Source organism: Papaver somniferum, chromosome 1, assembly GCF_003573695.1.
Source record: "Papaver somniferum cultivar HN1 chromosome 1, ASM357369v1, whole genome shotgun sequence".
In the NCBI taxonomy this organism is placed as follows: Eukaryota; Viridiplantae; Streptophyta; class Magnoliopsida; order Ranunculales; family Papaveraceae; genus Papaver; species Papaver somniferum.
The window spans coordinates 206,982,055-207,008,090 of NC_039358.1; the positions used below are offsets into that span (position 1 = coordinate 206,982,055).

General features: G+C 36.0%; 2 protein-coding genes across 2 annotated transcripts; both read left to right on the forward strand.

Annotated features, from left to right (window-relative positions):
- The first annotated feature begins 581 nt into the window (after nt 1-581).
- LOC113335914 (probable LRR receptor-like serine/threonine-protein kinase At3g47570) lies at nt 582-3,968 on the forward strand. The gene is made up of 2 exons (XM_026581927.1): nt 582-3,322; nt 3,401-3,968. The coding sequence occupies exons 1-2, from the start codon at nt 589-591 to the stop codon at nt 3,769-3,771; spliced, it is 3,105 nt and encodes a 1,034-aa protein (XP_026437712.1). The 5' UTR covers nt 582-588; the 3' UTR covers nt 3,772-3,968.
- An 8,280-nt stretch (nt 3,969-12,248) lies between these two features.
- Nucleotides 12,249-13,220, forward strand: LOC113335920 (cytochrome b561 and DOMON domain-containing protein At3g25290-like). The gene is made up of 3 exons (XM_026581934.1): nt 12,249-12,343; nt 12,431-12,685; nt 12,807-13,220. Exons 2-3 carry the CDS (start codon nt 12,488-12,490, stop codon nt 13,035-13,037), a joined length of 429 nt encoding a protein of 142 aa, XP_026437719.1. The 5' UTR covers nt 12,249-12,343; nt 12,431-12,487; the 3' UTR covers nt 13,038-13,220.
- Nucleotides 13,221-26,036: the final 12,816 nt, after the last annotated feature.

Consider the following 26,036-nt stretch of genomic DNA (forward strand, 5'->3'; position numbering starts at 1 on the left):
GTTTGGGCACGGCAAATTTGATTACATAATTCACTTTTCATATTTTTTTTTTTCAATTGGAAAACACAAATTTAGAGTAGTAACTTCAATATCAATTTAGCTAAAAAAATACCATGTTTAAGTGGTCGTCACGTTTACTCCAAAGTAGGAGCAGTATAGGTTGGAATTCATGTCATTATCATGCAATGACGGACTTCAGCAGGCGGACGTATCATTTCATTGTTTTGTGGCTTACTATCATAGGATGGATCTTCTTTATTTATTTGTAGCTTCATTGTTGCCTTGTCTCTGTCGGACGGCAATGGTTTGTTATTTATATATATACATTTGGTTGGTCATCCTTCAAGAAATGTCTCAAGAAATTTTCATCCAAACCAGGTTACAACCTTTTACTGAAAAGTGTACTAACGACTCATTTATTAATTATTAAGGTCCAGTTCATATTTGGCAGGTTTCATGATGTTGAATCTTCTTAAAGTCAATCAAATATATTTGTTTAGTTGGAGACGGCAGAATGAGTTGCATAAGATGGATAATATGATCATCCAACCTTGTCGCAACCACTTTCAATATCTCTAAATATCAGCAATGGAGGTTAATAAGACTAGTACGTTGTTACTGATCATCTATGTTATCCTTGTTCTAATATTACCTACATCTTTATCAGCTATCACTTCCGGAAACGACACGGACCGATTTGCTTTACTTGCATTCAAAGATAGAATTACAAGTGATCCGTTCGGCGCACTAAGCTCATGGAACGATTCTTTACTTCATTGCAGTTGGACAGGAATCACTTGTAGTCGTCGGCATCAAACTAGAGTTATTGTCTTGAATCTGTTTTCCCAAGGTTTGGTAGGTTCTATATCTCCACACATTGGAAATCTTACTTTCTTGAAAATTCTCGACCTGGATGTCAATGAATTCAGTGGTGAAATTCCGCAAGAAATTGGTCATCTATTCCGGCTTCAATTTATTTACTTGTCAAATAATTCGCTACAAGGAGAAATTCCAAAGAATATAACGTCGTGCACTGATCTTAGATTTTTGTATCTAAATAGCAATGAGCTGGTTGGGAGAATTCCTCCCGAGCTTGGTTCCCTATCTAATCTTGTTATATTAGAAGTCTCTAACAACTACCTAGACGGAACAGTTCCAGTTTCGCTTTCAAACCTTTCGGCTCTCGATACATTTTCAATCACAAGTAATAGTTTACATGGCAGCATTCCGCCGGAGCTAGGCAAGTTATCAAGTTTGCAATTTTTTCAAATCGGCGGAAATGAATTATCTGGTAATATTCCTTACCAACTTTTTAATATCACGTCTATCTCTTTAATTTCTATTGCTGCCAATCGACTCGATGGAACCATTCCCTTTGATATTGGAATCACTCTCCCTAATCTCGAATGGCTTACGTTAGGGGATAATAGATTTTCCGGCTTACTACCGAGTTCAATCTCCAATGCTTCTAGATTGTCTACACTAGATGTGGTGAATAATCACTTCACTGGACCTGTACCACCTAATTTGGGAACCTTACAAAGTCTTGGTAGGCTCAATATTGGTGGGAATAATTTTGGAGCTGGTAAAGCAGATGACTTGAGCTTTTTTCGTTCATTATCGAACTGTAGTCGCTTAGAACATTTCTCCATGGCTTTTAACAATTTATCCGGGCAACTTCCGGATTCGATGGCCAATTACTCAGCGAAACTTAGTACTATATACATTGGGACGAACCATATATTCGGTAGCATCCCATCTGGACTTGAAAACCTTGTTAGTCTGAACGGATTAGCCATGGAGCATAACATGCTTACAGGAAGTATTCCGGAGTCAATAGGTACGCTGTCAAATTTAGTAATTGTTTCGATGTGGGGAAATCAGCTCTCTGGTATAATCCCATCAAACATATGCAACAGTAGTCAACTAGAACAAATTTATTTTGGAATAAACAAATTAGAGGGTCAAATTCCATCTAGTTTAGGCAGTTGCCATAAACTGCAAATATTAAGGCTTCAAGGAAATCAACTAGTAGGTACTATTCCTAAACAAGTCATGGGTCTTTCTTCACTATCAATTTCTCTGGACTTGTCTCGGAATCTCTTAACTGGCACTTTACCTTCTGAGGCTATTGCCTTAGAAAAGATTGTCAGAATAGACCTATCCGAAAATCAGTTGTCTGGTAACATTCCAACTTCTTTGGAGAAATGTCTTGGTTTAGGATACCTTAATTTACAAGGTAATTTCTTTGAAGGGATCATTCCTCCATCTTTAAAAAGTTTAACAGGAATCCAAAACCTAGACCTGTCACGCAATCACTTGTCTGGTCCAATTCCTAAGTATCTTGAGTCTTTCATTTCCCTTGAGTATTTGAATTTGTCTTATAATGAGTTTGAAGGAGAAGTTTCAAAACAAGGAATTTTCAAGAATATAAGTGCATTTTCAATACTTGGAAACAATAAGCTATGTGGAGGTATTCCTTCACTAAATTTATCGAGTTGCCCGGGGCCCGGCTCTAAGAAACAAAGCCAAGTACATTTTCCAATTAAGAGACTGCTTTTCATATTATTTGGAGCAATCATTTTCGTCATTTTTCTCGGTTCAATTCTTATATTCTTCTGGAAGGAAAAAAAAATGAAGAAATCTTCTATTTACATCTCGGACTCGGAGACTCCTTCAGATGAAATGTTTCAGAAGGTCTCATTCAGAGAGCTTTTTAATGCAACGAATGGGTTCTCTGTAGAAAATTTAGTTGGCGCCGGCAGTTATGGTTCTGTTTACAAAGGTGCAGTGGTACTGAGCCAAGAAACAAGTAGTACACTGGTGGCGGTAAAAGTTCTCAACCTTCAAAGACGAGGAGCTTCAAAAAGTTTCATGGCTGAATGTGAAGCACTGAGATCCACCCGACACCGAAATCTGGTAAAGATAATGACTTCTTGTTCTAGTGTTGATTTTAAGGGAAATGAATTCAAAGCCCTGGTGTTCGAATTCATGCCTAATGGGAGTCTTGAGGACTGGTTGCATCCAACGACAAATAACAATCAGAGGTTGAAAGAACGATTCTTGAGTTTTACGGAGAGATTAAATATAGCCACTGATATAGCTTGTGCATTAGAATATCTTCATATCCATTGTCAGACACCACTGATTCACTGTGATCTAAAGCCAAGTAACGTTTTACTTGATGATGAAATGAATGCACATGTCGGCGATTTTGGATTAGCTAAGTTTCTTGGCGGAGTCATCATCAACGACGAATCTAAATATCATCCCAATAGTACTTCAGTAGGTGTAAGGGGCTCGGTTGGCTATGTTGCTCCAGGTAAAAAAAAAAATTCTTTCATTTTAGTAAACTCGTATAATGTCTGGACTGCTGATTAATTTTATAACTGAATCTCAGAATATGGAATGGGTAGTGGAGTGTCAACTCATGGAGACGTTTATAGCTACGGGATCATGTTGCTAGAGATGTTTACCGGAAAGAGACCTACAGATGACATGTTTGAGAATGGATTTAACCTCCATAACTACGGCAACATGGCTCTTGTTACTGATCAGGTCGTACAGATTGTAGATCCTATGATACTTGTTTCTCTAAACAACCTAGATGAAACTGAAGCTAAGATGTCTGAGGCTTTGACAAGGATTGTGAAACTTGGTGTTGAATGTTCAAGCAACTCACCCGAAGACAGGATGGAAATGTTACGGGTCGTGAAAGAGTTGCAGTCAGTCAAGAATATGTATCTCTTGGATTTGGATATAGAACTATAGAAGGAAAAAGTATACTATATGGACGAACTTCCAAGTTATATATTAGCGGTTCGATTCTCTGACCAAAAGAAAAAAAAGGAAAAAAACTTGGACGAGAACTGGTTGGATCTGTTTTACTGTTCTTTGTGTTGAGCTAAAAAGTATTGTTAAAGTTTGGGTCATGAATTTTTATAAATAAACATCTAACATTTCTTGTATTTAGTTGTGAAAAATTACTTCCAGTTTTGCAAATAATCATAAAAATTTACGATTTATTGGATGATGAACGGATTCTTTAGTGATGTTTTTTTAGTTTCTTATATATTTTTCTATATTTTGCTGTCATCCATGTTCGCTGGGACCACTTCAGCCTGGTGGAATGGGCAATGCTTTCCATACCTGAGGTGGAGGGATCAAGTCTCCTGGTACACGATGGTGGTGGTGGCGTGTATGGTGGAGGAATACCAAGGTATTCTAAAATGCCTATTTATTTATTTTTTTAAATACTGGGCTGTTTTGGTAATCATTATTTTATTTTTTTTTAATACTGGTAACCATTATTTTAATGGATTATTAGTCCATAAACCATTTTGCAAATTATAATGAATTTTATACGTGTTTGGTAACCATTATAATAATTGATTATTTCAATCATAATTGAAAAAGTTGTTTTGAAAATTTATTATAATCAATTATTTTTTCTTACAAACTCAAATTAAATTTTTTTCTTCTTATTTTCTCTAAACTATCAAAAGAGAGACACATTCTAGAATTTTAACTAAACCACTCCGACTGCTCTCCCCTCTCTCCTCTGAATCGGGAAAAAATGGTTTACCAACTCAGTTAGTAAAATTTATTTTTCTTAATTCTCCTTGTTTACCAACTCAGTTAGTAAAATCCATTATTTCCATAAACACAAAAAAGTTTTTGAAATTTATTATAGTCAATTATTTTTTCTAACAAACTCAAATTAATTTTTTTTCTTCTTATTTTCTCAAACTATCAAAAAAAGAGACACATTCTAGAATTTTAACTAAGCCACTCCAACTGCTCTCCCCTCTCTCCTCTGAATCGGGAAAAAATGGTTTACCAACTCGGTTAGTAAAATTTATTTTTCTTAATTCTCATTGAATCCTTTAGCTTATTTTTTGTAGATCATTATGAATTCTCATTCTGTTTAATCATGTTTTAGTTCTTATTCCTTGCTAATATCAATTTCCTGTTTTTCTAATCCATTTTTTAGTTTTTTTTTTCTTTATGCATTACTAATTTTCCATGCATTCTCCTATTATGTGTTTACAGTTTGTTGTTTCTCTAATGGCGTTTGCCACTTATATTGTTGTGTTCATGGCGTTTGCCGAGTTTATCTTTGTCTTTATCAATCGTTTGGTTGTTTTGAAGATATGTGAAGGTTTCAATGGTGTCTGGTTGAGGAAGATTCAAAACTATGTTAACTCTGATCCTGGTCAACAATCCCGCTCTTCTACCAATTCAAAAAAAATTCAAACAGCTCATTAACTACGTCAAGTGTAATTGCAAGTTTTTGCTGATTTTTAGCCTAACCACCTACAGTTGTAGTTTCCTTAGTCACACCCGTCTCAAATCTCATATCTTAAATGAGAATATTTCCGGTAAGGGTAACAATATTATTCGGAATAATAGTCAAGCCCATAAATCCATTGTTATCCCTTCTTATAAAATCTATAATCAATAGTTTCGTTGTTATAACCATAAAACTATCAAAACTTTCATCATGGAAGAAGAAGGTGCCTCTCAAGTTGGAGAACTTGTAAATAAGTTCAAAAAAGCTACTTTGGAGTTCGGTGATACCAATGAAGTGGTCATAGTTCAAAAGGAAAGTACCAATGAAGCTGCTGATAAGGAAGACTCATGGGAAGTCAGTGCTATTCGAAGGGTCATCATAGAAGGCACAATGAGCCATGATATTGTCCTTAAATATATTCATTTTACATGGCCTTTCATGACGCAAGAAGATGTGAGAATTGTAGAATTAGATCCAAATACCTTTATCTTTAAGTTCAACTGGGATCTGTTGAACGCTGTCATAAATGAACGACCTTGGAATATCAACAAGAAACTCTTGGTAGTTCATGATTATATACCTGAGCTGGTTTACGCGGAGAAGCATGGGGGTTTCAACACTTTTGGATTCAACTTAAGTTCCTCCTTCCTGAGCATATGAATGTTGCTGCTGTTACAAAAATTGGAGAACTTATGGTAGAAGTGGTGGCTATTGAGCCCAAGGATGCCATCCCAGTAGGCAGTGTTCCTGTCAAAGATTGTGTGAATATTGATCTTACCAACCCGCTGAGAAGAGGTGTTAAGGCGATAACAAATGCTGGGTTATCTAAATGGATCAAGTTTTACTATGAGCGTCATCCACCTGGTATATGCACTGAGTGTTACATAATCAAACACTGTAAGGTTCTTTGCAAGGATGCTGCTAACTATCTTGCTAAGGCTCATGAAAAGCCTTATTTCTTTGGTCAAGTTAGCAATCTGAGGAAGATGGATAATACCAAAAGCACTACTACTGCTCCAGCCTCAAGGCCCAACCAGAAGATCTTCACCAAATCTACTGCTTTTGTCCCTCCTAAAGATGGCGTCCCAATTAACATGGATTTTTTATTCAGAAAGGAAATGATGATTCTGAAGTGGAAAATAAGCTAGGAAAACGTCTTAGAATTACCTGTGATCCTAATCCTAATAGTGTTGATGCTGAAACTTCCAATACCAACACCATCAATGATTCTGAACCGGAAATTCAGCAAACTCAAAGGTCCACAACACGAGGAAAACAAACTGTGAATGCATTGATGAAGAATCATGTATTTCTTACATCTTCTATTCTCAAATTTTGCATTTTCATTACTTCCTGCCTCTTACTCTCTTCAATCATTTGGTCTTTGACCTTTGTTCTAGTCATTAATTCCTTGTTTGCAAGTAGAATTGCATGCATAATTAATCAACCTAGGGTGATCAAAAATTATCTAGACAACTTTTTTGCTCTTGTCTTTTATTTTACTATTTTTTGGACTGTTTTCACAAATTTTTTCATCAGCATGAGAATCCTTTCGTGGAACGTTCATGGCTTAAAGTCCAGTGATACTCGTAATCATCGAGAACCCAAAATCCTGACATTATTTTTGTGTGTGAGACTAAAATTAGTCAAACTAAGAGCCAACATTTTTTACGTCACTATCAATATCCTAATAATGCGTTCATTGAGCCAGTAGGATTGTCTGGTGGGTTAGTTGTTCTCTGGAAAAATGGCTTCATATGTAATCTTTTAGAAACTAGACTTAACACTTTCAACTTTGCAGTTCAACATGATCCTAGCAAAACTGAGTATCTTCTTACCTCTATGTATGGCTATACCAATTATAACAAAAAGAAAGAACAGTGGGAGTTTATACAACAAATAGGTGAAAATCACTCTGGTCCTTGGATGCTCATAGGTGATTTAAATTTTCACCTCCTAGATAGCAATAATACTTCCTCTACTTATGTTGATGGTCTAGTTAACAGTATTGTTCAGTCTTATGGCCTGGAAGACATTGGCTTTGTGGGAAAAGATTATACTTGGTCTAGAAATCATTTAGAGACTGAAACTAGAAGATCTAGGATATATACGGCACTACGAAATGTTGATTGGAGTCATAATTACCCAAATTCCAAACTTTTTCACTTAACCCAAATAGGAAGTGACCACAGTTCTATTCTGCTTGTTGCAATCTCTCTTGATACCCAATGCTGGAAGCCTTTTAAATTTTCCTCACTTGGTTAGAAGATTCTACTTATACTTATGTCATTGAAGATGCTTGGAATATTGAAGTTCATGGATCTCCTGGTTTTCAATTGGTTAAGAAATTTCAATATACTAGGAAAAAATTATCTTTATAGAACAAAACTGATTTTGGTGATGTGAATCAAAGAGTTAGTCAGCTGCAAAATGATCTTGATACCCTGCAATCTCAGCCTCCTACTAATGAGAACCATAACAAAATCCTGAGTATCAACAAAGATCTTAATAAATGGCAGAAGATAAGAAGTGAATTCTACCAACAAAAATCAAAAGATCATTTCATTAAAGACATGGACAACAACAGCAAGTATCTTCATACCAAGACAAACCGAAGAAGAGTGAGAAATAAAATTGATGCTTTACAAGATCATGATATAACTGGTTGAATACCAGAGAAGATATCTCAAATCATCTTACTTCTCATTTTAAGGGTATAAGTACTTCTATTCCTATTGTTCATGATGAAGGACTCTTTCTTCTTTTGCCAACAATTATTACAGATGCTGACAACTCCTTGCTTACAAGTATTCCTTCTTTTCAAGAAATTCATGCAACTCTTAAGAGCATGGAAAACTGGAGTGCTCCAGGTCCAGAGGGTTTTCAAGCTGGATTTTTCAAAAGCCAATGGAACATTATTGGTAATGTTGTTTGTCAGATGGTGACTAGATTCTTTGAGACTAAGAAAATGGTTAGGAAAATCAACAAGACTTATATTTCTCTTATTCCTAAGAAAAAGAAACCCATTTCTGCAGCAGATTACAGACCAATTGGTCTTTGCAATACTTCATATAAGATCATCTCCAAAATTATTGTGTCAAGACTTAAACCTCTTATGGAAAAAATTATTTCTCCATATCAAGCTGCATATGTGTTTGGAAGATTGATTAGTGACAATACTGTCATTTCTCAAGAGATCATGCACTGTCTGAAGAAAAAGAGAGGCCAAATTGGTTGGTTAGCACTTAATCTAGACATGTCAAAGGATTTTGACAGACTAGAATTGATCTTTTTGTTAAAAGTTCTGGATTATTTTGGTTTCAGCAAGGATTTCTGTGACTTGATTCATGAGTGGATAAGTACTTCTTCACTGTCAGTTATGCTTCATGGGTCTCTTTGTGAAGAATTTCAACCAATAAGAGGAATCAGATAAGGTGATCCCCTATCATCATACCTCTTCATATTGGCAATGGAATTTCTTTCAAGACATCTGGTCTCAGCACAACAAAATAAAACTATTCAAGGAATTAAAGTGGCTGCTAATTCTCCTGCCATCAATCATTTGCTCTTTGCAGATGACTGCTTGATTTTCACTCAAGCAAATTTATCTTCAGTTCATAATGTTTTGGAGTTATTACATAATTTCAGTGTTCAGTCAGGTCAAATGATCAATTTTGACAAATCTTCAGTGCATTTCAGTAAGCACACTAAGCCAGATGTAGCTGAAACTCTCACTCACATTCTGGGTGTTAAAGTCATGAACTCTAAAGAAAGATATTTGGGATCTCCTTTACTTCTAGGTCATTCAAAGCAAGAGGCTTTCAAAGGAATAGAAGAAAACTTCTTGAACAGATACTCAACTTGGTCTTCTACTTCACTCACTCAAGATGGTAGATCAACAATGATCAAACATGTGCTAAATTCTTTACCAATTTATCAAATAGGTACTTTCAAGCTTATTTCTCAACTATTAAACAGACTTACTTATATTCAAAGAAAGTTTTTTTGGGGTTATAATTCAAAAAGAGGTAATAATCCTATTGCTTGGCAGAAGGTTTATAAATCTAAAGATTTTGGAGGGTTATCTTTCAGGGATTTGGAGCAACTCAACTTGGCTTTGCTCACTAAACTAGCATGGATATTATGCACTGAGGAAGGTGCACTCTGGGCAAAAATCATGAGAAGCAAATACTTCAGAAATGACAACATTCTTCATCAAAATCTCAAAGCAGAAAATTGTTCTTATGCTTGGAATGGTTTAACTAAAGGCTGCAAGTTGTTCAGCAGAATTACTTTATGGAAATTAATAATGGAAAAAGAACCAAAATTTGGTTGGATAGGTGGATTCCAGGTGAAGATACCCCCTCTCAGCCAGTGAATGATCTGCACAGATTTTATCAGGATGTAGAAGAATTAATCATTCCAAACACCAATGACTGGAATGTGGAACTTCTAAATCTCTTATTTGATATTCATACCTCACAGAAAATACATAATTTGTTATTAGATACTTCTAAGGAAGATTTAATGATATGGATGCCAGCTAGAGATGGAAATTTTTCAGTTAAGAGCACCTATAAAAAGTTAACCACCACTAATACTGAATCAATAGTTGGTGGAAGAATCATTCAAAATGGTGCTTGGAAGAGACTATGGAAATGTAATTCAGCTCATAGAATTAAGTTGTTTGCATGGAGATGCATTCATGAATCGCATTCAACAAGGAGTAAAATGGCAAGACATAACACCAACATTGACACTCAGTGTGCTATTTGCGGTCATCATGAGGAAACAATGGAGCACCTCCAATTTTATTGCAGTCATGCAAGGTCTATGTGGAGAATGATCAATGTTGACATTGATGAAGTTCAGAGAAGTTGTGCTAGTGTCTCAATCTGGGTGGAAAGTTGATTTTCTTCTAACATTCCTGCCAATGATGAACATTTACTGGTCACTCTCATGATATCTGCTTGGATATTATGGAAGGACATATGTGATACAATATTTCAGGGAGTAAAACTAAACCCTTACAACACTCTGCATAAAATACACTATCGTTTACAATCGCATTCACCTTCATCCTCCATGAGCATTAGTAATTCTAATACTGTAGTTTCAAGTCATTGGAAACCTCCTTTACAAAATGTCTTAAAATTTAATGTTAATGCTTCTTATGATCAAGACACTATTACACTTGGTACTGGCATTGTTCTACGATCTCATGCAGGAATTTGCGAAGGAATCAAAGGAACATACTCAAATGGAGCACTAAGTGCAGAAGCAAGGGAGTGCATGGCTATTCGATAAGCATTGTTGTGGGCTAGGGATAAACAGTACACAAGAATACATATCGAAGCAGATGCACAATTGGTGATTCAATCTATCAATGAAGATGTTCTCCTCATACCACTGGAGAATAGAAACATTTTAAAACAAATAAAGAGTCTAAGCACTACTTTCTTGCTTTGTAGTTTTTCTTATGTCAGTAGACAAGAAAATAGGGTTGCAGATGTTGTTGCTAAGTCTGTTCGAGTCTCTTCTGTTAGTTTAAGCATTTCAATTTCTCTGAGGAAATTTGTAGTCTCTTGGCAGGAGACATTAACAATTCTTTCACTTAAGCAATAAATTCACTTTCATATCAGAAAAATAAATCAAAAGAGAGACAAAAATCAACATGGGACTAAAAAAAAATCCTAGATCATTGTTATTTCCTCTTCTTTTTGAGATCATCATTCTAAGATAATCAATTATTTGAAAAAGTTATTTTAAAAATGATTATATCAAAATCATTTATCAATTTATGATTATCTATAATCATAAATTTTATCAAACAAGGCCATATTTCTTTTCTTTTTTTTCCTTTTTTCATGATAAAATACCTATTTATTTTAAATACATATTTCTTATTTTTCTTTTTTAATGAATGTTGTGATTTCCACCAACATAATAGAGTGGAAATTAATTTTTCTTTTTAAAATACATATTTCAGTTTTTTTTCTTTTCTTATGAATGTTGTGATTTCTACCAGCATGCTAGACTGAAAAATATAAAAAAAATTACCGCATAATGAATTTTTAAAACTTTAACGCTTAATATTCAAAATTGTCTAAATTTAGAGATTCCTTAAACCAAATTGTTTAACTGAAAAACAAAAAGGAACATATTATAGTTAATTATTAGTTAAATATCATTAGAAAAACGGATTTGGAGAGATTTTACTTAATCACTCGAATTTGTTACTAATGCCGGATTATGTCAGATGTCAGGAATTAGGAGATAAGTTAGCTTTTCATTACTTAATAGAGAAAAAAGTGCGGCGCTCGTCTATGCACCACGAGGTTGTCGAAACACAATTTGAAATGGAATAACTCATTGAAGCAGGCGAACGAACGAGTTCTTTAGTAATGATATTTTAGTTTCTTAATTTTCTTTTTTATGTTTTCGTAGCGCCATACGTATGTTCGCTGAGTTTTGGAATTTGAGTTTCATTTAAACTAGTTCAGAGTCTCCCTTGAGTTTTTGGTACTAATGCGCCATTGCCCAAATGTCCCTGATGTACGAGACTAGCCAAACCATTATGGACCTTTTCAGATCACTGGGACTCCCTTAGCCTGGTGGTATGGGTAATACTTTGCATCCCTGAGGTGGAGGGATCGAGTCCTGGTACCGTGGTGGTGGTTGTGGTAAGTCTTGGATGGAGAAAGAAACTAGTGCTGCAATGCAACCAAGGTATTCTAAAATACCTTCTTTTTTTTTTTTTTACCAATGTTATGATTTCTACCTGCATGAGAATTTCTTAAAGCATACCAAAATTTTTGTCACTAAACTATGTAACAAAAAACTGAAGAATTTGTTAAAACTTGAGATATTCTAAATTTAGCCATTCCATAACCAATTTCTCCAACTGAAAAAAAAAGAACAAGAAAACCACCATTTTTCTCATAAGAACCTTGACAGCAACTTTTTGATATTATAAATCTTCAAGGAGAGAATCTCAGAATTTTTTACCAATGTTATGCTGCCCCAGGAGGGGAGCTTAAACATAAATATGTAAGTAATCATCTTTGTTTATACGTTGTTGTTTACGAGTTATGCATGCAATTCCTAAGAAAATATTTTGTGTCTTTTGATTTTTAGTTGCATGGAATACTCAATGCCTTGAGTTGGGGATTTTTGTTTCCTGTTGGAGTTATCATGGCGCGGTACTTGAGGACATTCGACTCGTTAGACCCGGCCTGGTTTAATCTTCACGTATCTTGCCAAGTTTTAGGATATATTCTTGGAGTTGCTGGTTGGGGAACTGGTATGAAGCTTGGGTATGAATCAATAGGAATTGAATTCCCTCTGCATCGTAAAATTGGAATTGCGCTGTTCTGCCTTTGCACCATGCAGGTAAACTTCGTTTCGATTAGGTTTTTAACGTTTCTTTGTGTACATACTAGTGCAGTTGAGCGATTGGTTCTATCTACTAAATGGATTCAATGCAATGCCACTCTGATGTGATTTTTTGTAGGTATTATTTGCATTGTTCTTGAGACCCAAGAAGGATCACAAGCACCGCACACTCTGGAATTTTTACCACCACATACAAGGATACTTGATCGTCATTCTTGGCATAGTGAACATGTTTAAAGGTCTAACCATCTTGAGTCCTGCAGACAAATGGATAAATTCCTACACACTGATTCTCTATATATTGTTGGGAATTGCTATATTTGCCGAAGTTGTGACATGGATTGTATAATGTAAGAAGAGATCTCCAAGGCCTACGAATCGGTACCCCAGCGCCTAATGGAAGGTGCCCCGCACTTAGCAATCTAATCAAAAACCTGTATTCTACAATATAGTATATATATGTGGTCTAGATGGATTGTTTGTGTTACTGTAATTCTTATCTTCTAGACTTTTGGTTAAAGATTGGATTAGTTTTGGGGGATGGTATGGAAGTTCCCCTTCTTGTGACCTGCATGCTTTTGCATAACTTATTTCGAAGCAGCTGAAAGTATGAGAAGTAGTTAAGAGTTTACATTAAATCAGTGGTGGCCTAGGGAAATGATTGTGGAAACAATAAATCTACGGGCACCAGGACAGCCCCAGCCTGGTGGAATGGGTAATGCTTTGCAACCCCGAGGTGGAGGGATCAAGTCCTGGTATTTACCACCCCTGGGGTGGTGGTGGTGCTGTGTTTGTAGACCACCCCCATCCCTGGGGTGGTCGATGGGTTGTTTGTAGACGTTTATTAAGGTATTCTAAAATAAAAATCATCTACTAGTTCGTGGTATTAATTAACATATTCTTGATTGCCCGCAACTCTTTCACAACCTGTACCATTCCCTTATACCCACTGAAGCACTATTAGGTGAGAAGTCAATCGCAGTTATGTTTTCCAAGTTACCGACCTCAGAAGGCACACCGCTAGCTGTTCCAAGACAATTCCAGATTAATCAACAATGAAAAAATGCGAACAAGCTCTTTTGGTATAGGACCGACAAGTTCGTTTCGTGTAAGGTTCAATGGGTTAATGATTTGCGTAAATCTCTTTTGCCAAGACTTGGTGGAATTCTCCCTTGCAACCTATTTTCGCCGAAATTGATTTCTTCTAGTCCAGTGTTGTTGCAAATGTTTGATGGAATCTCTATAGTTGATTTCCGGACAAGCACCAAATGCGGGAGATTTCCTATCCAACAGGGATGTTACCTATGCAATACATATATCGCATAATGCATGCAAAGTTTCCTTCTTCAGCGATTTATCTGACCGTTGTTAAGTTTAGAGCTCAAATAGTTGTTACCGCTGTCTATAAAAAGAAGCTTACTTCGAATATCGTAGTTTATACAAGAGTTGCTGCAAGAAATAAAGATCATCTGAGTTCATTTAGTTAACTTTCTTGCAAGAAACTAATACAGACAACAACATGGAAAGGGAGAAACAAGTTTCTCATATATTAGAGATAACAGAGTCTTTAATGGCAGTCTTAGATAAATTGATACAAGCATATGATGGTTTGGTTCTTTCTGGGGAAAAAAGTATCACACCAATGTCGACAATTACAGAATGGGAAATTCAGTGTTATGATTATCAATCGGATTTGATGAAATCCTTGATAACATACCTGAGAAACTTGGGCGAGTCCATTGACGATAATGGGTTTTACAGAGAAGATCAGATCAAGAAGACGTTTCTTGGAGATAAAGAGAAGGAGGAAGATATGAAAAAAGTGAAGGATCAACGAGTGTTGTTAGATGCAATTAAGTTGAGTCTTGATGGTTTATTAAACAAGTTCAAGAACAGTGACGACGCCATTAGAGAGGTATCAGTGGAAGCTTTAAATTCAATGGCCAAGGTCTGTGAAGGGTTTTATGTCGAGGGTTTTGAAGAAATTGATGTTAAAAGTTTGCTAATGGAAGTTGGATATGAAGGTCCCAGTTGGTTGGGGGATGCAGAATATAGTATTTTATCGATGTCGAATTCTTTAATTGAGGTTCTAAATAATTTGTTAGAATCTTATGAAGATCAAATTGTGGTTCTATATCGTACTGCTTCTGGGGAAAAAAATAGAACACCAATGTCCACAGTAACAGAATGGGAAGTCCAATGTTATGATCATCAATGTGATCTAATGAAATCTATCATAGCATATCTTAAAGATAACTTGGGAGAGCCTATTAACGACAAAGGGTTTTATAAAGATGATCATGTCAAGAAGACGTTTCTTGAAGATAAAGTGAAGAAGGAAGACATGGAAAAAGTAAGAGATCGACAAGTGTTGTTAAATGCTGTGAAGTCAAGTCTTAATGGTTTGTGGGAAAAGTTCAGGAACCAAGACATGGGGGCACTCATCAAATCTTTGGTCTGCGCTTTAGAGTCCATGGGAAAAAACTGTTCACTTCAGAGAGAAGATGGAGATGGCCAAAATCAGACTGATCCAGCCCAATGGGAAGCTGCAGGAGATATGGAGATTCTGCTGTCGGACGATCAAACACTTCCTGACCCCAAGAAACTGACTGATAATAAACCTCATGGCACAGAATAAGCAAGCTGTCTGTTCTCATTCGGCAGAGCAGGTTACTTCCAACAATAACTTTTTTTTCTTGTAATTTGGAGGAGCTTAACCTCCAGCACTCATTAGTGTTCCCAGAATCTGTTTACGCGTTTTGAGTACAACTATTGGATATATCAGTACTGTAGAATCATTGTTTTTCTTTTTAAATAACAACCATGGCAGTTCTGTCAATGAATATATATTACTTAATCAGTAATAAGTAAATCCATATCTGACCCATGTTCCTTTCGCCTGTCGGACACTGCGTTAACCAAATTTATAGTCCAAAAACTAAATGGCTGCCATGTAAGTGATAGTTCCTATACATTCTGGTTAATCCATGTCAACGTTCTACCTGCAATTGTAGGTAATCATATTCAGTTACAGATGAAGGACAAAGTGTAAATGCATTCAAGTTGACGCATGCAAGTACAGGGTTGATCGAACCCTATATAAATTTCCTTCATAATTAAAGAATATGGTAATGCATAGCTAAGAATTCAGTAAAAAGCAAAAACGTCGCCCTGCAAGTGCTGTTTCTTCGTATCTCTATTATTCGTAAAGTTAATTTGAAACCATATACATGGCTGACCACTGCAATATGGATCTAAGTCAACAAACCCAGGTATAACACAAAGAACTAAACAAATTTAATGGACAAACTAAGGACCTCTCAAATTAAAGTTTAAACATGTCAGTTGATCCATATGAAGCAATCAGCAAGTAATTAAGTATCTCCTAAGGGTAATCGTAGTTTCCATTTTTCGGATATAGAGGAAGAAAGAAACTTGCACCAATGAACATAATATGAGTAATTCCCGACAAGAAATCAGATATCACTTATAAGTAAAATACTACTCTGCGCAACATGAGTTTTTGACCACCGAGCAAGCAACAAATGTCGTGACATCGAGATATGACCACAAAACCAAATTTCAAAATGCTTACTCTGCGAAAAGATTTGGAAATGGCAAGATTCTGTAACCACTTCATATCATTACAACTAAGCTAATACAGGAATACAACCAAGGAAACCCACAGAAAACTCGTGTATGGCCCGTTAGGACATTTCATTAGCAAACTTTCCAAGCACATAAAATAAGCACTATGCAAAAACATCAGAAACTAAAAGAAGCACCCCACCTAAATGGTCAGATTAAGTTACTGCCCATGAGCCGGCCTCGTCATTGTCATCTGGTACATTGACACTGTACCGAAAGACTCTTTTCATTACTCACATTCATCAAGTCCACCACTTCATCTTGCACATGCTGCAAAGGTAAGTTACATAAACATCAGATTTCAACATTAAAAAGGTTTTCGAATATTTGGTGACCCATTGTGATCTACCTATTATGTTGTTTAAAAAGGATAACTTCCAGAAACCTCTCAAAATGGTATGTATAAATGAGAATAGATACATCAATGTCTCCAAACTTTGCAGTCATTTTACCTCCCTTGTCTGCAGAATTTTTATGCACAAATCTTTAGCACCCAAAAACAAAATTTTAAAAAAAAATTGGGATAGCAACAGAAAGCTTCATTATGGCTCACATAGAACTATTCTGTATCAAGAAAATTTTGCATAAATGCAGCTTAATTGAGTGTATAATACCAACAATTATAATGATGAACTCCACTCTAATTTCCTGCATTGAAAAATCCTCATAATACTACACTTAACTATTGAAATTTCAGGTAACTCGCGAAGGAAACAACAAAATCATCAATCACAAAAATAAAATTAAACTTAAGAAGAAGAATTAAATCTAGAACCGAGACATTAGATCTAAGAAAGCGGATTGAACTCACACTTTGTTGAATTACAGGTTCAATCAGAGAGAGATCAGAATGAGGATTCGGCAGAACAGGTGGAAGTTGATTCTTCTGCTTCGTCTTCTTCTTCTGTGGAATTGAAATTTCATTTCACTCCATTTCTGAGAATTTCAATCGACTTGTTCTTCATTTCGGGTGGAATTATACGGACGGAAGTTGTGATAAGAGAGATATATTTCCGAAAATGTCATTTGTGCCCTCTTCGATTTTCCTTCGTAAGTCATTCGTGATCGGGTAGGCCTGGAAATGTAGAAAACCAATCCGTTTGAATAGCGGGCCCCAAAGCGGCCCCTGCTGACTCCAGTCCAGGTGGACGAAGCCTACCCATCACCATGTGAGCGGCTATGTTGCACGGACACGGGACATTTAAGACACGACACAGTTACATGGACACGTCAAATCTCAAAAAAACGGGGTGCGGGGACACGTTATATATATTACTCTCATCATTAAAATGAAATATTATTACAATCTACATAATAAAATAATTACTCTTATTTTTAAAATATTTGATTACTAATTATATAAAATTAATAATAATGTAATAATGGTAAAGTTTTTCATGAATAATGTTTGGATTTGACTAAAACAAGAATAAATTAGCCTCACATTTAGTTTATTTGGATTTTTCAAACCAAAATAAATCATTTATGATGTGTCCGAAAGTGTCGAATTGGTGTCTGCAAAGTGTCCAATATCATTTTTTTACGCGACACGTGATGTGTTGGAAAAAAATGGGTTTCACAAAGGATGAATGACACAGAGAAGAAATTGTTGCACTCCAAAACTTTCAAGGCTTGTATAAATTTCTTTTAGACAAATATTTCTACCCTCCCAATAACAATTGGCGATTACAACAGGTATGCGAAATATTGCCTTCAGGATACAATGAAAGCCCTGCAACGAAAACTGAATTCAAGGTTTGTACCCCTTGATTCAATCAAGAACACACAAAGAGATTTCTGATTTCTGATGATGCTTTTTCGAAATAGAGAAAACAGATTGATTTTTCTTATATGTTAAACGAAACTGGGAGAAGCTATTTATAAAGGGTTTTGCACCTGTTGGGAATAGGTTTTTTATTCGCCAACAGGTTTCTATTCACGAAACGTCAGGTCGACCACATCCTGGGGGGCGATGCCCCCCAGGACCCCCCTTTGGTTAGCGGCGTTGAAAATATTCCAACATGATGTGGTGTGTCCATCGAGTGTCAGGAAGTGTCGTAACCGTGTCGTGTATGTTCATGTGTCCGACACGGTTACGACATCTTTCTTGGAGTGTCCGTGCACCATAGGTGAGGGGTGGTTTTGAGTAATCTAATTGGCGGTTTATAGAGAACCATGTTAATAGAGAGGTTATGGACGAAAATGCTTTTCATATGTCGTTTATATACCCAAAAAGGTACACCATTTACGTGTTGCATAGGTACTTGCAGATAACGCCTTGGTCATGACTGTCTACGGCTCTAAAAGAATTCATCGTTCTAAATCTAGGATTTATACGCAAACTATTTCCATCGTTGATAATGGAAGGCCCAATTTCTTAAAAGGGATTGAAATGTCCAATGTTGTCTATTATAGGATTTGCTAGTTTGTCTATTGTCTACTGCCTAATGTTGTAGCTTTACGATGTAACAAACATTTTGTAATTTGGCCTTTCAGTTTAATAAAATATATGTGATTAAAAAAAAAAAAAGTTGTCCATTCACATCCCATAGTAGGACAGACAAATCAAGAAAATGGATGGGCAAAGTTTCAAATTCGGGAGTTTGCCCATCCCGTCACCGATTAAGCCAAGTTTCACAACAAGAAATGAACAGTTCAGTATGAAGAACGATCCTCCTGCATTGGGACGGGCCTCGACTCCTTTTTTTTTTCTGTTTTTTTTTCTTCAGGGAAGCCTCGGCTCCTTCTGAGACGACCCACTTCTCATGCTGAGATGCTCGGCCTCAACTAAGCCGGCAACAACTAGGTTAATCCAACGGGTATCATCTTCTAACCTATAAATTCAATCAATTTCAACTCTAAAATCATACCTTCTAGTTTGTGGGAAAAAACGACTCAATGGTTTTCTGGTTAAAAGTGGTGAATGAGGCAAGTGCTCGACGAAGCAAATTGTTCAAACATTTAAACAAATGTATTGCACGAGAGTACTTTGAGTTCGAGAGACTAATATTTTGGACTCTATCCTAAACCAAAACATGTCTTCGTTATTATGTTATCAAACCATAGGTTGAGAAACCTATATATTGCAACGCATCAATCTCCGGTAAGTGGTGACAGTTGAAGGAAATGAAAGAATGGGGAAGTGGGAGAACGTGTAAAAACCACTTCCACTTTAAGTGGAAGACTTGGTCGATTGACCATCCACTATTCCATTTACTCCTTAACTGTCAGCACGACTTACTCACATTTCTCATTGTGGATGTACTGCATACCGTATATGTTGTAGGCCGCCATACTAAAACCCTAGGGTTATCCCCATGTGTAGAGGTGTAAAACGTGCCGGCCCGGCACATCCCAGCACACGAAGTTGTGTGCTTTACGTGCCATGTGTCGTGCTGTGTTGTGCCAACGATTTAAACGTGTTGTGTCGTGTTATGCTTTACTAGTCAAAAGTTAGGCACAACACAGCCCACGAGCACAACACACAAATAAACATGTTGTGTCGTGCTGTGCTGTGCTGGCACACGTGCTATAAATAATTTGAAATCACTTAATGTATAAATTAAGTCGGACATTATCACGAGAATTTAAATAGACAACATATCATTTGAAATTATTTCAAGTAAAATTAACAAGTTTATTCAATAAAAAGAAATAGCCCATCAAATATAAAATTGGATCATTGTCACGTAGATTAATGTTCTAGTAAAATACAGATAACGACATTATAACAACGATATTGAAATGTATTTTACAAATATTTAGGTATTATATGCGTTGTTATATGGTATACTTGTACATGCTATGACGTGCTTTCTTAACGTGTTGTGCTGGGCTAGGCCATGTGCTTATCCGTGTCGCGTGCTTTGTTGTGCTACTGTGCCGATTAGGCTAACCCAGCACAACCCACGAAACTAACGTGCTGGACCGTGTTGGGCTAAATCACGTGTTGGACTGGGTTGGGCTCAGATTATAGTGTGTTGTGCTGGGCAGGGCTCGTGCTGGCACATCCCAATTTATACCTCTACGGCCCCGTGTGACATGAATTGATGTCTCATGTGAAAGTATGCTTTGTAGACGTATTTTTATGTGTGGTCAATCTTTGACCTATTTAGACTATGAGTCTTAACTGATGAACTGAACAGTCGAAGTTCTGATGGATGAAGCATGAAGTGCTTGCTGGAACAACAACACGCTTTGTGCACCATGGACGTTAAGGGTGTACATGGTCGGTTACGTTTCGATTTTTGCTTAAATTGAAACTATTAATCCCGATTTTTGTTTTTCCAAACCAAAACCGTACCATTAACCAACGGTTTCGGTTTTTAGTTTTAACGTTGGGTTTTGGTTTCGCTTTTACCATTATTTTGTCAGTTTCATGTAACTAACGGTTAAAATAAGAAAATAAACAAAAAAAAAATGAAAGATTAAAATAATTACGCATAAAGATATTTTGTTAGTGTTCGATAAAGAGTATTAAATTAACTAGTTCGAAGCCTAACAAGATAAGCTCCAACACCATACTACTATATTAATTGAACATGTTGTTGTGCTAGCCTACCATCGAGCCTCGTGGGTAACCTAGCCAAGAGAGCCGAAGCGGATTGGGGGGCTGAGATTGTGTCATAAGGGGGGCAAACTAACTCTACCTTCCATGTTAATTTCTGCAATATTACGCCATTGTGTCACATAATATTAAATAAAATTAAATATAAATATTTATAATTTAAATCCACGAATAAAATTAAATATAGTTAACCTAAGGTAGATCTAGTGGTTGATACTCCATTTGTTTTCGGAAAATATAATCACTTTTTTAATTTGGCCTATTTTTAGGCAAAAATGAAAAAGTGATAGTATCTCTTTTCTAGAATCATAGGGAGTATTTGTTAGAGCACTGCTCGGTCGACCTCACATGCATTGCTATCTCAAGCATGTTTATTAGTGTTAGTGATCAAAACTATAAGTCTTGATTTCTAGTGTACTATAGCTAAGTATCGGACTAGGATAGAAAGTGTAGTTGAGCTCAAGGACTTCATGGCGATTCATCATACAAGAAGAAGAACTACTCAAGGAACCGGTGGGACTTCTCGGACTATCAATTTTATCTCCTACTTCTTGAGAAAAAAGTCGTATGCTATATATAGACTTAGATTATACACATTTGGTATTTAGATCCGAGTTTATCTCGCCTATTTATATCTCAAAATATGTGTTGGTAAGTTTTTCGCTTCGACCAAGTTTATCTTTACCTAGTGAAAAAAGTCATGATATGTTTCGATCATCTTGAAAATTGCTTTGACGAGATATGGTGTAACAACTATATAACGTCCTCTAAGAATGTTTCAATGATTTGAATGAGAGTTTAGATTACATAATCAATGATGGACATAAGTATTGTTGTGGAAATACATATGTGCATAAGTCCTATTCCTTGAACCAAAGTTTTCGAACTTTGTTGACCAAGAGAAACCGTGAGCCAAGTCCGCGAACCCAGTCCGCGAACTGCCGAACTTCTCATCCCGAGAAATTTTGCTGGAGTTGACAAGCTAGCTGCGTTCGCGAACCCAGTACGTGAACCGGCGGAAAGTCTTTGCCGAGATTTTCTGCTGGAGTTTGTGAACTCTTCCTGGTTGCTTAAGTCCGCGAACCTAGTCTGCGAACTTAAGAAGGTTATATATCTGAAGATGATTTCTGAACTTAAACTTATAAAGACTAAGGAATGCAGTATGCAAACCGCGGCTATAAAGTTCATGAACCGATTCAAGTGAATTAAATCATCTTTGCTTCAATTGTGTCTTGTGTAGTTACATAAGATTTCCTTGCAATTGAACAACTCTCTAACTAGTTCATTTGACTCATTTGAACTAGTTATGGTGAAGAAGAACATGGTTGATATGAAATGCTCACATGGCTAACCCTTGGTTAACTATTGTTGAACCAACAAGTGCATACATTTGGGTACGGTTAACAAACCTAGAAACGTGCAATTCAATTGTGTATAACAAGCTAAGTTTTCTATCTAACGATTAAGAAATATTCACTACACCAAATTCTAGGATTTGAAACAGAACTGAGCCGTTACGAATTGGGGTTGTAATGGCTCTCGCTTGTTTCAAAAGGGGGTGTCACATTTTTTTTGTAACGGCAATTGGGTCGTTACGAATTCTGGGTTGTAACGGCCTTCGTAACAGTTGAGAGACGTTACTATTTGCCACGTAGTAACAGCTGCGGGACGTTACTAATGTTTTGTAACATGGAGATCGTAACAGGCTTGAGCCGTTACTACGTGGCACAATAGTAACGTGCCCGAGCCGTTACTACGTGGAAAATTGAAACAGCTTGAAGTCGTTATGAACTTTTTTTGTAACATTAAAAAAATTACTGCCAGTCAGTATTGACCACGTCAATGCCGACTGGCAGTTCAATTTCTACCGGAAATCAGCCGGAATTCTAAATTCAATACCTGCATACATTCATCATCCACACTCAACAACAAATTCTTCAATCCATTCATATCACATTCATTCCATTGATATCAAATTTATATTACAAAAGAACTGAAATGATAGTATAAATTACAAAAGAACTGAAATTTCTCTAAGTATCAAATATCTAATGAAGTGGGGTTTTAGTACTTACAAATTTCTCTAAGTGTCAAATTTCTAAGGTTCCAAACACATAAACTTACTAACTGCGTACAAAACTTGAATACATGGAACTAACAAATCTTTGCGGCCTTGTTCTCCACCCTTTCTGATGAAATAGCCGCAACTAAGCTTTATATCCTTTGCAGGCTTGCTTTGTTGAAAGCTTGGGCATCAGAAAAATCAATGTAGGCAATCCTGCAAAATACAACAGGCGGCATTATCACGACAAGTAAACTGGAAGAAATAATGTTCAAAAAAAGCAGTTCACGTAAATGCAAACAAGCAATAAATACATAGGTGTAACACCAATTTGTTTTGTCTCTTAGATTTTTAGATATATAATGATAATGATGTAATAAGAGAGACAGACAGTATGAGAGGAACAACATGAGAGAGAAAGACTTTCGAGAACCATCCAATCCCACAGCCAAAACACGGAAGCGGTTTATCATACAATCCTATAGGGCGGTCATCTGAATCTTTGATCAGGGTAAATCTACCTTTTTCACGGTCACTAAAATCGCCAGCATCTGCTGCATCCAATACGATATACATTGCTCAGAAATCTAATATACACTTTTCTGAAAGTATCAATGCTTATGGAGTGATAGCACTATAAGATTAGTTGTCATGCAAACAAGTATAAAAACATTAAGGTAGTACTTGGTTGTTGCTCCAAGTCCAGATCAGTTTTCTATTCTAAAGCCGACACTGTTTTGAACTGTCCACACTTCTAACAGACACGGCCCATGGAACATAGACAACCTCAATTAAAAAAACATACTCAAATGATCTATGCTCATCCAAAAGTTTGTGTTTCAAAGAAGCAGCGTGGTCAGAACTAAGGTATTCGCACTTCCCAAACTCGGTTGAAGGGGATGAAAACAAACACAAATACAACAACATACCTTTTGACATTGTATATCTAGCAGATGGTCTCAGAAGCTCCAAAACAGATGTATCCACTCCAACTGCTTCTGAAAGGATTTAGAAGCATACATTAGATGCATTACAAATAAGTAAAGAACTTGGAACCACTTGCTAAAGGAAATAGTTTACATAAGTAAAGAAGTTTAGCATATATACTTGAAAAAAATGGAAACATCCTCCTCAGTTAATGTACTTTCAGCTGGAAAAGTCCATAAGCTTCATTAGTTTGCACTATCTTTGGTCCTGCAACCAACCAAAGATAATAAACTCTCTCACCAGAAGAACTGAGTAAACAATTGTAAGAAACAGAAAATCAATCAAGTATACAAGTGAAGTACTTAACTTGTAATCTAGAAGGTACACAAGTTGATTCCTACCCCACTGCAGTTCACTTCCCAAATCTGAAACAAGACAGAACAAGAAATCCCTTTCCAATTACTCCTAAATCTCCATGGAACTAAGTGACCCACAAGTTCATAACTATCACTTTCTTTTCCTTGTATTGAACTCAGAATCTAGTATAAGTTCACCTGGTTTTGATTTTCACTTTAATGTACAGATGTTGTGAAAAGATGCAGATAAGTTCGATTGTTTTAATCAATTTTTCATGTGTCTATGAATTCTGACTAAGCCCGAGATTTTGGCTGAAGAAATCCTAATATAAACTCAAGCTAAGTTAACACCAATGAGTACACGCACAATAAACTCAAGCTAAGTTAACACCAATGAGTAAATGCACAAGAAAGAAAACAGATATCTAGCATTCTAATAGCATAAAAACGCTACTACCCAAAAGTTACCCAACCGTATGGTTGGTTTCAGAGAATAATGAACTAATAGCATCACAATAATTACTAATTATGTCTAGATAATTAAAGTTCCCTAGAATCGTGCCGAAATGTCACCTAACACAGTTCATTATCTGAAGTATTGCTGCGAATTTCAGTTCAATCAATTCTCATATCAATCTAAAAAATTACAATATCATGTAGTATCACAACAAATTTAATTCCAACCCCTAGCATAGTTCCATTCGAACCAGCAGCAAGAAATTATAAAAAAAAAAAACTTCAAAAGAAATTTAAGATTCTTGGTGTTCAACCATTTCTAAGGATCTCTAATCACATCAATACTTAGAGTTTCATTTCTATCATGATTCAGAGGCAGAGATGAAATCAAATTCTACAGAAACCCTAAAATCTTAATACTTGATCAGATAACAAAATTGATAACGCTTTAGGGACATAATAATTGAGCAAGTTATATAATTTTCAACTGTTTGAGAATATGAATAATCAAGGTTGAATCTTACCTCCAATATTCAATCAGTAAGAACATAAGAAATCCGTTTCTCTCACCCTTAAACTCCCTATCGATCGACAAGTTCCGCACACCCAAAAACCTCAGTTTCAATCACTTAGGTTCATAGAATTTTTGGGTAAAATTTATTGATGCTTGTAGATGAATTTTTCTCCCTTCTTCTCCTCACCTGAATTTCTCGTCAGTTTCTATAAGAGTATTCTCTTACAGCTACAAAGACCATATGAAGAAGATTTATATGAAACCCTAAAATCAGTTCATATGAAGAAGATTTATACGTTCAAAATTCATCAATCCTCAAGCAGTTCATATGAAGAAGATTTATACTTTCAAAATTCTTCAATCCTCAAGTCTTCAAAATTCTTCAAACCCTAACAGGAAATTAGAAAAAAAAAATCGAATTAGATTTATATGAGGAAGATTAACAAAACATAACTCATCTGAAACAAATCGTTTTAGATTCACGGATTAAAAAATGGAAAAACTAAAAATAAAAATGAAATGAAGCCCTAAAAACAGATCGATTAAAAAAAAGATGAAACCCTAAAAATCGAAAAACTTATAACGATTAACACTTATACTGATCGATGATTGAAAGGTATTGAGAAGATTAAAGATATGTTTCTCGGCTAATACGATCGATGATTGAAAGTTATCTAAACCCTAGTTTTATCGCCTGAACATACGCAGAGCAGAAGAGAGAAAAAAGTTAGATGAAAGTGAAACTCGATTTCTGTCCACTACCAGCTTATCCATGGAATTCACGCATGTGAATGGAACACTCGTGGGAGGAAATATCC

What these genes read in the sequence shown, in the direction of transcription:
- LOC113335914 (XM_026581927.1), top strand. Translation starts at nt 589, where the DNA reads ATGGAGGTTAATAAGACTAGTACGTTGTTACTGATCATCTATGTTATC. An exon ending in GGTTGGCTATGTTGCTCCAG is followed by an intron (nt 3,323 to 3,400) that starts GTAAAAAAAAAA and finishes ACTGAATCTCAG; the next exon opens with AATATGGAATGGGTAGTGGA.
- LOC113335920 (XM_026581934.1), top strand. Translation starts at nt 12,488, where the DNA reads ATGGCGCGGTACTTGAGGACATTCGACTCGTTAGACCCGGCCTGGTTT. An exon ending in TCTGCCTTTGCACCATGCAG is followed by an intron (nt 12,686 to 12,806) that starts GTAAACTTCGTT and finishes GATTTTTTGTAG; the next exon opens with GTATTATTTGCATTGTTCTT.